Raw genomic sequence first — 13,201 nt, 5'->3', positions numbered from 1 at the left:
CAAATATTAAGAAAAACAAAACAAAACAATATAGAAAAAAATCTAGGAAAGGCAAAAAAAAAAAGAAAAAATATAGAAAACAAAAAAAAAATAATGTAAAAAAAGAAAGAAATATTAAGAAAAACAAAAAGTATATGAAAAAACAGAGAAAGCAAAGAAAGAAAAGAAAAGAAAAGAAAATATATAAAAACAAATAAAAAAATATGGAAAAAATAGATTCTTATGGAAAAACAAACATTGAGAGGAAAGTAAACAGACAAACAAACAAACAAACAGGAAACAGAGAATGATATAAACGAAATGCTAAACAAAATCAATAAACAAGAGAAAAACAAAAAAACAAAAGAAAAACAAACGAAGAAGAGGAAATAGAGGAAAATACAAGAAGATAACGAAGGAGGAAATAGAGGAAGTGGATGATAAAGGAAGGATAAAAGAAGAGAAAGAGGATAATGGGAGAAACGGAGAATAACAGACGAAAGAAGGAGAGAAAAGGAAGATAATAGGAAGAAGAAGGAAGAGAGGATAATGGGAGAAACGAAGAATAACGAACGAAAGAAGGAGATAAAAGGAAGATGATAGGAAGAAGAAGGAAGAGAGGATAATGGGAGAAACGAAGAATAACGAACGGAAGCAGGAGAGAAAAGGAAGATGATAGGAAGAAGAAGGAACAGAGGATAATGGGAGAAACGAAGAATAATGGAAGAAGAAGGAAAGGAAAGGAAGATGATAGGAAGAAGAAGGAAGAGAGGATAATGGGAGAAACGAAGGATAACGAACGGAAGAAGGAGAGAGAAGGAAGATGATCGGAAGAAGAAGGAAGAGAGGATAATGGGAGAAACGAAGAATAATGGAAGAAGAAGGAAAGGAAAGGGAGATGATAGGAAGAAGAAGGAGAAAGAGAGGATAATATGATAAAAAAAGAAATGAGAAACTGCGAAAAAAAGGAATAGAGAAAAATGGAAAAAAACGAAGGGAAATGGAGAAGAAACGAAGAAGAATGGAAGAAGAAAAGGAAGATGATAGGAAAAAGAAGGAAGAAAGGATAATATGATGAAAGAAGAAATGAAAGACTGAAATAAAAAATGAAATAGAGAAAAATGGAAAGAAGAAACGGAGAATGACGGAAGAAGAAGAAGAAGAAGAAGGGAAAAATTATAATGGAAGAAAAAAGGAAGACAATAAAACGAAAGAAGAAAAAAAGGGAGGGCTGAAAGAAAAAGGGAAGTAGAAGGAAATGGAAAGAAAGAAAGAAAGGAAGGAAAGAAGAAAAGGGAGATGATAGGAAGAAGAAGAAACAAAGGATAATATGATGAAAAGAAGAAATGAAAGACTGAAATAAAAAAGATGAAATAGTGAAAAGTGGAAAGAAGAAACGGAGAATGATGGAGGAAGAAGAAGAGGAAGAAGAGGATGATAAAGGTAGAAGAGAAGAATAAACAAAAATAACGAAGAAGGAATAACTGAAGAAAGGAGGATAGGGAAAGAGGTAGAAGACACGAGAAGAAGAAGAAGAAGAAGAAGAAGAAGAAAATGAAGAAGAGGAAAAAGAAAAAGAAAATGAAGAAGAAGAAGAAGAAAAAGAAGAAGAAGAAGATTAAGAAGTAGAAGAAAAAAAGAAATAAGAAGAAAATGAAGAAGACGAAGAAGAAGAAGAAGAAGAAGAAGAAGAAGAAGAAAAAGAAGAAGAAGAAGAAGAAGAAGAAGAAGAAAATGAAGAAGAAAAAAATAAAATAAAAAGAAGAAAATAAAAGAAAAAAAGGAAGAAAAGAGTAACGAAAACAATAAGAGTAAATGAAGAATAAGGGAATAAGGGAACAATGGAAGAGGAGAGAGATGATAAAGGGAAGACTAATGATGAGCAAACGAGATGAATTCAGAGGACCAATTTTCGCCTTATCAATATGCATGAGCGAGATAAGCCGAGTGTGAGATTAGTGTGTGTGTGTGTGTGAGTGCGTCAATAGCGGTGTTTGTTCTCTCTCTCTCTCTCTCTCTCTCTCTCTCTGTGATTGTTTTGATAATTGTTTTCTTGGTTTTGGTCTTTTCTTTTTTTATTCTTTTCTTTTGTTACTGTTTTCTTTCTTCCTTTTTTTCCCTCTATTTTCTTGGTCTTGTTTTTGTTCATGTTGTTGTTGTTGTTGTTGTTGTTGTTGTTGTTGTTGTTGTTGTTCTCCTTCTTTTCCTGCTTCATCATCTTCATCATCATCATCATCATCTTCTTCTTCTTCTTCTTCTTCTTCTTCTATCACTACTACTACTACTACTACTACTACTACTACTACTACTACTACTGCACCTAACATCTAAATCTGCCTGCAGGTAAATATTTAATTCACCTGTAATTAGCATTCCTTTTGATTACCGTGTGTGTGTGTGTGTGTGTGTGTGTGTGTGTGTGTGTGTGTGTGTGTGTGTGTGCATCGTTGAGGTAGTTGAACACGTGATGCAGAGGAGGAGGAGGAAAGAGATGGAAGGAGGAGGAGGAGGATAATGATGATGATGAGGAGAAGAAGAAAGAGGAAGAGGAGAAGGAGAAAGAGGAAGAAGAGGAGAAGGAGGAAGAGGAGGAGGAGAAGGAAAGAGGAAATGAAAGATAAAGAAAAGTGGAAATGGTCAGTGAAGAAAATAAAAATAGATGAGATTCTGGAAGAGAGAGAGAGAGAGAGAGAGAGAGAGAGAGAGAGAGAGAGAGAGAGAGAGAGAGAGAGAGAATGATGAACAAAGAAAAGAAAGAAGAAAGAAAAAAGGATTAGAAAAGAAATTAAGAAGGAACGAAAACCAAGAGAGAGAGAGAGAGAGAGAGAGAGAGAGAGAGAGAGAGAGAGAGAGAGAGAAAAAGGATTAGAAAAAGAAAGAAGGAACGAAAACCAAGAGAGAGAGAGAGAGAGAGAGAGAGAGAGAGAATGATGAACAAAGAAAAAGAAAGAAGAAAAAAGAAAGAGAGAGAGAGAGAGAGAGAGAGAGAGAGAGAGAGAGAGAGAGAGAGAGAGAGAGAGAGAAGCCAAGACAGTGTACGGACAAGCTGTTACAAGCAACGGTGGTGTTACGTAGGAGATTCTCTCTCACGCATACCTATCTTAAAGAGTATAGTCCCTTTCTCTCTTTTTTGCACTTAGAGAGAGAGAGAGAGAGAGAGAGAGAGAGAGAGAGAGAGAGAGAGAGAGAGAGAGAGAGAGAGAGAGAGAGAGAGCGGAAGTGTGTGGCAGAATGTAATGTTACTTTGGACATTGAACCTCAGTGGGGCGTTTTGAGGAGGAGGAGGAGGAGGAGGAAGGAGAGGAGGAGGAGGAGGAAGAGGAGGAGGAGGAGGAGGAGGGAGAGGAGGAGGAGGAAGCATCAGAATAATAAGATCTGCATTATTTTTTTTTTGTTTGATATTTTTGTTTGTACGAGAGAGAGAGAGAGAGAGAGAGAGAGAGAGAGAGAGAGAGAGAGAGAGAGTTATCCATCAGCGTGGCGTCACATTCATATCCCTCACCATCTGTCACTTTCTCTCTCTCTCTCTCTCTCTCTCTCTCCCTTTTTCAAAATAAGAGAGAGAGAGAGAGAGAGAGAGAGAGAGAGAGAGAGAGAGAGAGAGAGAGAGAGAGAGAGAGAGAGAGAGAGAGAATCAAAAGTGTATTGCAGGGTGTAATTAAAAAGAGATAAATGTGAAGATAAAGAAAGTTTTATAATATCACCGTTTTCTTTTTTTTTATTGGGGTCGTTTGGGGAAAATATTTGGCTTATATTTTTCTTTGTTTGCTGTTCTTGTTTTCCCCTTTTTTTCCCCGTTTTTATCCACTTGTTTTGTTTTTCTTCCTTTTTTTCTTTTTTATCCACTTATTTTTTTTTTAACTTTTCATCCACTTGTTTTTTCTTCCTTTTTTCTTTTTTATCCACTTTTTTCCTTTATATCCACTTGTTTTGTTTTTCTTTTTTCATTCTTTTTCCCTTGATATCCATTTTTCCCCCTTTTTCCCTTTTTTATCCACTTGTTTTGTTTTTCTTTCCCTTTTTTATCCACTTATTTTCCTTTTTTTCCCTTTTTATCCACCTGTTTTTTTTTCTCTTCCTTTTTATCCACTTATTTTGTTTTTCCTTCCTTATTATCCACTTATTTTGTTTTTCCTTCCTTATTATCCACTTATTTTGTTTTTCCTTCCTTATTATCCACTTATTTTGTTTTTCCTTCCTTATTATCCACTTATTTTGTTTTTCCTTCCTTTTTATCCACTTGTTTTGTTTTTCCTTCCTTTTTATCCACTTGTTTTGTTTTTCCTTCCTTATTATCCACTTATTTTGTTTTTTCTTCCTTTTTATCCACTTGTTTTGTTTTTCCTTCCTTATTATCCACTTATTTTGTTTTTTCTTCCTTTTTATCTACTTGTTTTGTTTTTTCTTCCTTTTTATCTACTTGTTTTGTTTTTTCTTCCTTTTTATCCACTTGTTTTGTTTTTTCTTCCTTTTTATCTACTTGTTTTGTTTTTTCTTCCTTTTTATCCACTTATTTTGTTTTTTCTTCCTTTTTATCTACTTGTTTTGTTTTTTCTTCCTTTTTTATCCACTTGTTTTGTTTTTTCTTCCTTTTTATCCACTTGTTTTTTTCTTCTTTTTTTCCCTTTTTATCCACATGTTTTTTTTTCTTCCTTTTATTCCATTTTTATCCACTTGTTTTGTTTTCCTTTTTTCCTTTTATCCACTTGTTTTGTTTTTTCCTTCCTTTTATCCACTTGTATTTTGTTTTTTTCCTTTTTTCTTTTTATCCACTTGTTTTGTTTTCTTCCTTTTTCCTTTTATCCACTTGTTTTGTTTTTCTTCCTTTTTTTCCCTTTTTATCCACTTGTTTTGTTTTCTTCCTTTTTTTCCTTTTTTATCCACTTGTTTTGTTTTTCTTTCCCTTTTTTATCCACTTATTTTCTTTTTTTTCCCTTTTTATCCACTTGTTTTGTTTTCTTCCTTTTTTTCCCTTTTTATCCACTTGTTTTGTTTTCTTCTTTTTTTCCCTTTTTATCCACTTGTTTTGTTTTCTTCCTTTTTTTCCCTTTTTATCCACTTGTTTTGTTTTCTTCCTTTTTTTCCCTTTTTATCCACTTGTTTTGTTTTCTTCTTTTTTTCCCTTTTTATCCACTTGTTTTGTTTTTCTTCCTTTTTTCCCTTTTTATCCACTTGTTTTGTTTTTCCTTCCTTTTTATCCACTTGTTTTGTTTTTCCTTCCTTTTTATCCACTTGTTTTGTTTTTCTTCCTTTTTTTCCCTTTTTATCCACTTGTTTTGTTTTTCTTCCTTTTTTTCCCTTTTTATCCACTTGTTTTGTTTTTCTTCCTTTTTTTCCTTTTTATCCACTTGTTTTGTTTTCTTCCTTTTTTCCCTTTTTATCCACTTGTTTTGTTTTCTTCCTTTTTTTCCCTTTTTATCCACTTGTTTTGTTTTCTTCCTTTTTTTCCTTTTTTATCCACTTGTTTTGTTTTCTTCCTTTTTTTCCCTTTTTATCCACTTGTTTTGTTTTTCTTCCTTTTTTTTATCCACTTGTTTTGTTTTTCTTCCTTTTTTTCCCTTTTTATCTACTTGTTTTGTTTTTTCTTCCTTTTTATCTACTTGTTTTGTTTTTTCTTCCTTTTTATCTACTTGTTTTGTTTTTTCTTCCTTTTTATCTACTTGTTTTGTTTTTTCTTCCTTTTTATCCACTTGTTTTGTTTTCTTCCTTTTTTCCCTTTTTATCCACTTGTTTTTTTTTTCTTTTTTTTTCCCTTTTTATCCACTTTTGTTTTTCTTCCTTTTTTTTCCTTTTTTATCCACTTGTTTTGTTTTCTTCCTTTTTTTCCCTTTTTTATCCACTTGTTTTCTCTTCCTTTTTTTCCCCTTTTTATCCACTTGTTTTTTCTTCTATTTTCTTCCATTTCTCTCATTTTCTTTCCATTTCTTTTATTTTCTTCCATTTTTCTTCAATTTCCTTCATTTTCTTCCATTTTTCTTCCATTTTCTTCTATTTCTCTGTCATTTTCCTCCCTTCCATTTTTCTTCCATTTTCTATTTTTCCATTTTTTTCATTCTCCATTTTCTTCTATTTTCTTCCAATTCTCTCACTTCCTCCCTTTCTTCCACTTTACTTCCTCGGGCAAGACAAATCTCCTCTTTGGTTCAGTCCCGAGAGAGAGAGAGAGAGAGAGAGAGAGAGAGAGAGAGAGAGAGAGAGAGAGAGAGAGAGAGAGACCTAAGGGTTATTATTGACTGTTATCTCGTTGTGAATTCGTCTCTGTTGACACATTGGCCCGTTGTCATGGTAACGAAGAGGAGGAGGAGGAGGAGGAGGAGGGGCGTGTCTGTTTGTGTGGGCGTGTCCTTTCATGTGTGTGTGTGTGTGTGTGTGTGTGTGTGTGTGTGTACTTTGCTTCCGTTACGGTGAGGTGGAGAAGAACAGAGGAGGAGGAGGAGGAGAAGGAGGACGAGGAGGAGGAGGAGGAGAAGGAGGACGAGGAGGAGGAGGAGGAGAAGGCTGAGGAGGAGAGGAAGAATAAACAGAAAAGTGAGGATTGGACATGAGAAGAGGAGGAGAAGGAGGAAGAGGAGGAGGAGGAGGAGGAGGAGGAGTAGGAGGAGGAGAGGAAAAATAAAGGAGAAAAGTGAGGATTAGACATAAGAGGAAGAGGATGAGGTGGAAGAGGAGGAGGAGGAAGAGGAAGAGGAAGAGGAGTAGGAGGAGAGGAAAAATAAAGGAGAAAAGTGAGGATTAGACATAAGAGGAAGAGGAGGAGGAGGAAGAGGAGGAAGAGGAAGAAAATAAACAAAGAAGGAGCAAAGAAAGAAGGAAAGAGAAGAGAAAATGAAGAGTGGAGGAGGAGGAGAACAGTAGAAGGGGAAATTCCAGCCATTAGATTTTCCTTCCTCCTCCGTTTCCTCCACGCTCTCTCTCTCTCTCTCTCTCTCTCTCTCTCATTAAAGGTATGGAAGAGGGTGTGGCCAGGTAAGTCAGGTAAAGATAAACGTGATAATAATAATAATAATAATAATAATAATAATAATAATAATAATAATAATAATAGGAGAAGGAGAAGGTGGATGTGATTTTGGGTAGGATCAGAGAGAGAGAGAGAGAGAGAGAGAGAGAGAGAGAGTATTGATAGGAGGTATATATTTTAATGGTCTCCCTCCTGACTTGGTAATGTGATCCCGTTGAAATGTCTGATAATGCATCGCCGGCCGGCTGCTGTGAGGGGCCTCGGTCTGGGTCTGGGGTGGATAATAGTCATAGAGGAGGCTTTGATTTTTATTCTTGTTGTTGTGTTAAAAGCATGTGTGTCTGTGTACCCTGGATATCTTTTTTTTTTGTTCTTTTTGTTGTTATTGATGTCGTCGTTTTTGTATTTGTTTTTATTTATTTATTTTATTTCCTGATTTCATTAATTTCTCTTTCTTTTCTTTCTCGTTTTCTTCTTCTTCTTCTTCTTCTTCTTCTACTTCTTCTTCTTCTTCTTCTTCTTCTTCTTCTTGTTTTTGTTCTTCTTGTTCTTGTTCTTGTTCTTGTTCTTCTTCTCTTCGTTGTTCTTGTTCTTTTGCTTTTTTCGTATATCTCCTCCTCCTCCTCCTCCTACTACTACTACTACTACTACTACTACTACTACTACTACTTCTACTTCTACTACCACCACCACCACCACCACCACTACTACCCCCCCCTCCCCACCGCTACTAAAAAGAAAGATAAACAAAACTCTAATTGATATTATAGAAAATCGTGACACTGAACCACTTATATTGATCGAAGTACTTGTCCCGCATCCTTGGGGAACATTTTCTTTGATTCAGTTTAAGGGGACACTCACTTATTTGACTCCACAGACTTACACGAATTGAAGAGATCCAGATGCTATTTAGAGAGGGTTCAAGTGATATCAGATGTTTTATTAGTGGTATAAAAGGTATATTTGACCAAGTGGAAGGTTTTGGAATAAGTGTGGGCATGCATGTAACCATTTTCTCTTATTAGTTTCAGGGGTAACATTTCCATTTCCAGATGCTGTTTAGAGAGGGTTTTATTGATATTAGATGTTTTATTAGTGGTATGATAGGTATATTTGACTAAGGGGAAGGATTTGGAATAAGTGTAGGCATGCTTGTAACCATTTTCTTTTATTAGTTTCAGGGGTAACATTTCCATTTCCAGATGCTGTTTAGAGATGGTTTTATAGATATTAGATGTTTTATTAGTGGTATGATAGGTATATTTGACTAAGGGGAAGGATTTGGAATAAGTGTGGGGATGCATGTAACCATTTTCTTTTACTAGTTTCAGGGGTAACATTTCCATTTTCTGCTCTAGCTTAGGTAAATATTTCGCGTATATCGTGCTAACTAACGTAGAGATATTACATAGGAAGGCACCTGGATGTCTTACTAAGGGATTGGGAGTGGCTTTATAATAAATTACAATCATATCCATTTTCACTCATCCATTTTCGGGGTAACGAGTCTATTTCTCTGCTTCATTTTATTTTAGGGTGGATAGTTCGGGGCCTACTAAGCAATGGAGGATGTTATTTAAAGGTGTTTGTAATGTTTTGGTAAGGGACTGGTTTTGGCTGAATACTTTACATTGATAGTTATATGATACTCGTAACGAATCTACTTCTCTGCTCCCTTTTGATAGCTCGAGTCTGACGCAATGAAGTACTGAAGGAAATCACACTTTGAGGTCTTTGTATGTTTTGTTGAAGAACTGGTTAGGATTTTTTTTTTCATTATTTCATTTCTGTTTCTTTCTTTTTCTTTTTTCTATCTTTTTTCTTTATTTTTTCTTTCATTTTTTCTTTTTCTTTATTTTTTCCTTTTTTTCTTTTTCGTTCTTTCTCTATTTTTCTTTTTATCTTTTTTCTTTCTTCCTTTCTTCTCCCTCCTCTTCTTCTTGTTCTTCTTGTTGTCTTTCTCTTCGTTGTTCTTGTTCTTCACATTCCTTACATCGACAGCTATTTTGTGTAATCCGTGACTAGTCTAATTATCTACTTCATTTTATTATTTTGAGTAACATATCCATCTACAAAATTCAGTGGAGCTTACTTATAAAGGTCTGCATTGCTAAGAAACTGGTGTTGGCTGGACTTTTTACATCGATAGTTATTTTGTGTCATCTGTAACTCGTATATTTTTCTACTTCATTTTATCCTTCAAGTCTAACGCAATGGGGGTCACATGTAAGGGCCTTCGTATGCTTTGCTATGGGACTGGTTGGGGGGTGAACTTTTTACATAGATAGTTATTTTCTGTCATCTGTAACAAGTATATTTATTAACTTCATTTTATCCTTCAAGTCTAACGCACTGATCAACTAATGGAGGTCACATATAAGGGCCTTCGTATGCTTTGCTATGGGACTGGTTGGGGGCTGGATTTTTTACATCGATAGTTATTTTGTGTCATCTGTAACTCGTATATTTTTCTACTTCATTTTATCCTTCAAGTCTAACGCACTGACCAACTAATGGAGGTCACACTCATCAACTAATGGAGGTCACATATAAGGGCCTTTGTATGCTTTGCTATGGGACTGGTTGGGGGGTGAACTTTTTACATCGATAGTTATTTTGTGTCATCTGTAACACGTATATTTATTAACTTCACTTTATTGTTCAAGTCTAACGCACTGATCAACTAATGGAGGTCACATATAAGCTTGCTCGTATCTGTTGCTATGGGATGGGGGGGGCTGATTGTCATCTGTAACAAGTATATTTATTAACTTCATTTTATCCTTCAAGTCTAACGCACTCATCAACTAATGGAAGTCACATGTAAGGGCCTTTGTATGTTTTGGGCTGGGTTATTTACATCAGTAGCTATTCTAATTATGTAACGACTAATTTTTCTGCCCAAATTTAATAGTTCGAGTCTAACTTATTAATCAACTAATGACGGTTACGTAGAAGGGTTTTTGTGTGTATCTTTTTTTTTGTATCTTTTTATTTCTTGTTATTTTGTTATTGTCATCGTTTTTGTTCTTGCTTTTCTTTTATTTTCTTATTTCATTCATTTTTCTTTTTTCTTTCTTTCTCTTTTCTTCTTCTTCTTTTCTTCTTCTTTTTCTTTTTCTTCTCTTCGTTGCCATGGAACTGGTTTTGGCTGGATCCTTTACATCGATAGCCATTCTAATCCCCTAACGATTCTATTTATCTTCTTAATTTCATTGTTCGATTAAAAGAAACAGCATATATGGGTATTTGAATGCTTCTCTAAGGATCTGGTCATGGCTGGATTCCTTACATCGATAGCTATTCTAATATTGTTCGATTAAAAGAAACAGCATATATGGGTATTTGAATGCTTCGATCCATTACATCAATAGCTGTTCTAATCCCCTAACGATTCTATTTGTCTACTTCATTTCATTGTTCGATTAAAAGAAACAGCATATATGGGTATTTTAATGCTTCTTTAAGGATCTGGTCTTGGCTAGATTCCTTACATCAATAGCTGTTCTAATCCCCTAACGATTCTATTTGTCTACTTCATTTCATTGTTCGATTAAAAGAAACAGCATATATGGGTATTTGAATGCTTCTCTAAGGATCTGGTGTTGGCTGGATCCTTTACATCGATAGCTATTCTAATCCCCTAACGATTCTATTTGTCTACTTCATTTCATTGTTCGATTAAAAGAAACAGCATATATGGGTATTTGAGTAATTCTCTAAGGATCTGGTGTTGGCTGGAGTCCTTACATCAATAGCTGTTCTAATCCCCTAACGATTCTATTTGTCTACTTCATTTCATTGTTCGATTAAAAGAAACAGCATATATGGGTATTTGAATGCTTCTCTAAGGCTCTGGTGTTGGCTGGATCCTTTACATCGATAGCTATTCTAATCCCGTAACGATTCTATTTGTCTACTTCATGTCATTGTTCTATTCTAACGCACTAAGCAATTAAAAGAAATAGCATATATAGGTATTTGAATGCTTCTCTAAGGGTCTGGTGTCGGCTGGATCCTCTACACCGATAGCTATTTCAGTCCTGGGTGGAGTCTGTTTGTCTTCACTGTTTTATTGTTGGAGTCTAGCGCAGCACTCAGCTAATGAAGGATACATAGAAAGGTTGTATGTTTTTCTACGGAAGAGGTGTTGGCTTCATAACTTACGACCACAGCCATTTTCTATATTATGTTACGCGTTTTCTTGAGCTAGGGTAGGTTGAATATACCAGAGTTAGGTTAGTGTACTCAAAGGTTAGGTTTGATAAGAGTTAGGTTAGTTTTCTGAAGCTAGGATAGAGTTAGGTAAGTTTTGTTAAGTTAGGTGAGGTTGGATATACCAGAGTTAGGTTAGTGTTCTTAAAGGTTAGGTTTGATAGAGTTAGGTTAGTTTTCTGAAGCTAGGATAGAGTTAGGTAAGTTTTGTTAAGTTAGGTGAGGTTGGATATACCAGAGTTAGGTTAGTGTTCTTAAAGGTTAGGTTTGATAGAGTTAGGTTAGTTTTCTGAAGCTAGGATAGTTAGGTAAGTTTCGTTAAGTTAGGTTAGGTTGGGTATACTAGAGTTAGGCTATATCGTTCGAGTCTAACGTACTAATCAACTAAGGATCACGTATACGATAAAGATATTTGTATGTTTTGCCATGTAACTGCTTTGGGCTGAATACCTCACGTCTGCAACCATTTTCCCTAATATCCTGTAACGAGTCTATCTATCTAAGACTAACGTACTAAACAATTGTAGGAGGTCATCTTGAAAGGTCTTAGGTATGAGTTATCGGTCTTTCAAGAGGGGAACATTAAAAGACCTCAAGAGCTAAAATAAATGATCGTCTTGTATTTTTTTTTGTCATGCGTTTTGCGAGCCATCTCTATTTTTTGATGTTTTCGTCCTTGTCCTTCGCCTTCACCGCAAACAACAGGAAGGTCATGGGCAGCAGGAAGGTCATGGGCAGCAGGAAGGTCATGGTCAGCAGAAAGGTCATGGGCAGCAGGAAGGTCATGGGCAGCAGGAAGGTCATGGGCAGCAGTAAGGTCATGGTCAGCTGTAAGGTCATGGTCAGCAGGAAGGTCATGGTCAGCAGGAAGGTCATGGTCAGCAGAAAGGTCATAGGCAGCAGGAAGGTCATGGTCAGCAGGAAGGTCATGGTCAGCAGAAAGGTCATGGTCAGCAGTAAGGTCATGGCCAGCAGGAAGGTCATGGTCAGCAGAAAGGTCATGGTCAGCAGGAAGGTCATGGGCAGCAGGAAGGTCATAGGCAGCAGGAAAGTCATGGGCAGTAGGAAGGTCATAGGCAGCAGGAAGGTCATGGTCAGCAGTAAGGTCATGGGCAGCAGGAAGGTCATGGTCAGCAGGAAGGTCATAGGCAGCAGGAAGGTCATGGGCAGCAGGAAGGTCATAGGCAGCTGGAAGGTCATGGTCAGCAGTAAGGTCATGGGCAGTAGGAAGGTCATGGTCAGCAGTAAGGTCATGGGCAGTAGGAAGGTCATGGTCAGCAGTAAGGTCATGGGCAGCAGTAAGGTCATGGTCAGCAGTAAGGTCATGGTCAGCAGGAAGGTCATGGTCAGCAGGAAGGTCATGGTCAGCAGTAAGGTCATGGTCAGCAGTAAGGTCATGGTCAGCAGTAAGGTCATGGTCAGCAGGAAGGTCATGGCCAGCAGGAAGGTCATGGGCAAAGTTTATTGATCAGGAGGTACGTTCGTAGGCCATTTGTCATGCATACCGGTATCCGTTTTCTGTGATGAGTTATGTTAGGTATGACTTATTAATCAGGCGGTATGTAGGCCACTTGTTATGTATCCCCGCACCCATTATCTCCGTGTGAATGAGGTTTGGTTGGCAAGGGACGTTTTCTTGAGCTACGGTAGGTTGGATATACTAGAGTTAGAGTTCTTAAGTTAGGTTAGGTTTGATATACTAGAGTTAGGTTAGTTTTCTGAAGCTAGGTTAGATTTGATATATTAGAGTTAGGTTAGTTTTCTTAAGTTAGGTTAGGTTGGGTATACTAGAGTTAGGGTAGGTTGGATATACTTGAGTTAGGTTAGTGTTCTTAGGTTAGGTTAGGTTAGGTTTGATACATTAGAGTTAGGTTAGTTTTCTTTGGTTAGGTTAGGTTGACTATACTTGAGTTAGGTTAGTTTTGTTAAGTTAGGTTAGGTTAGGTTTGATACATTAGAGTTAGGTTAGTTTTCTTTGGTTAGGTTAGGTTGACTATACTTGAGTTAGGTTAGTTTTGTTAAGTTAGGTGAGGTTGGATATAC

At 36.3% G+C, this 13,201-nt stretch overlaps 2 protein-coding genes across 2 annotated transcripts in view; one reads left to right on the top strand and one right to left on the bottom strand.

The window, feature by feature from the left end:
* LOC126983206 (uncharacterized) overlaps window positions 1–13,201 on the top strand; it is a 79,676-nt gene that overhangs the window by 18,808 nt on the left and 47,667 nt on the right. The window lies entirely within an intron of this gene.
* On the bottom strand, window positions 11,813–12,610 carry LOC126983111 (uncharacterized). The gene has a single exon (XM_050835609.1). The coding sequence runs from the start codon at window positions 12,608–12,610 to the stop codon at window positions 11,813–11,815; it is 798 nt and encodes a 265-aa protein (XP_050691566.1).

Source organism: Eriocheir sinensis, chromosome 53 (assembly GCF_024679095.1).
Source record: "Eriocheir sinensis breed Jianghai 21 chromosome 53, ASM2467909v1, whole genome shotgun sequence".
Classification (NCBI taxonomy): domain Eukaryota; kingdom Metazoa; phylum Arthropoda; class Malacostraca; order Decapoda; family Varunidae; genus Eriocheir; species Eriocheir sinensis.
This window is presented reverse-complemented; position numbering and strand designations above follow the sequence as displayed.

Coding starts and splice junctions, on each gene's coding strand:
- LOC126983111 (XM_050835609.1), bottom strand. CDS start 12,610: ATGACCTTCCTGCTGGCCATGACCTTCCTGCTGACCATGACCTTACTG.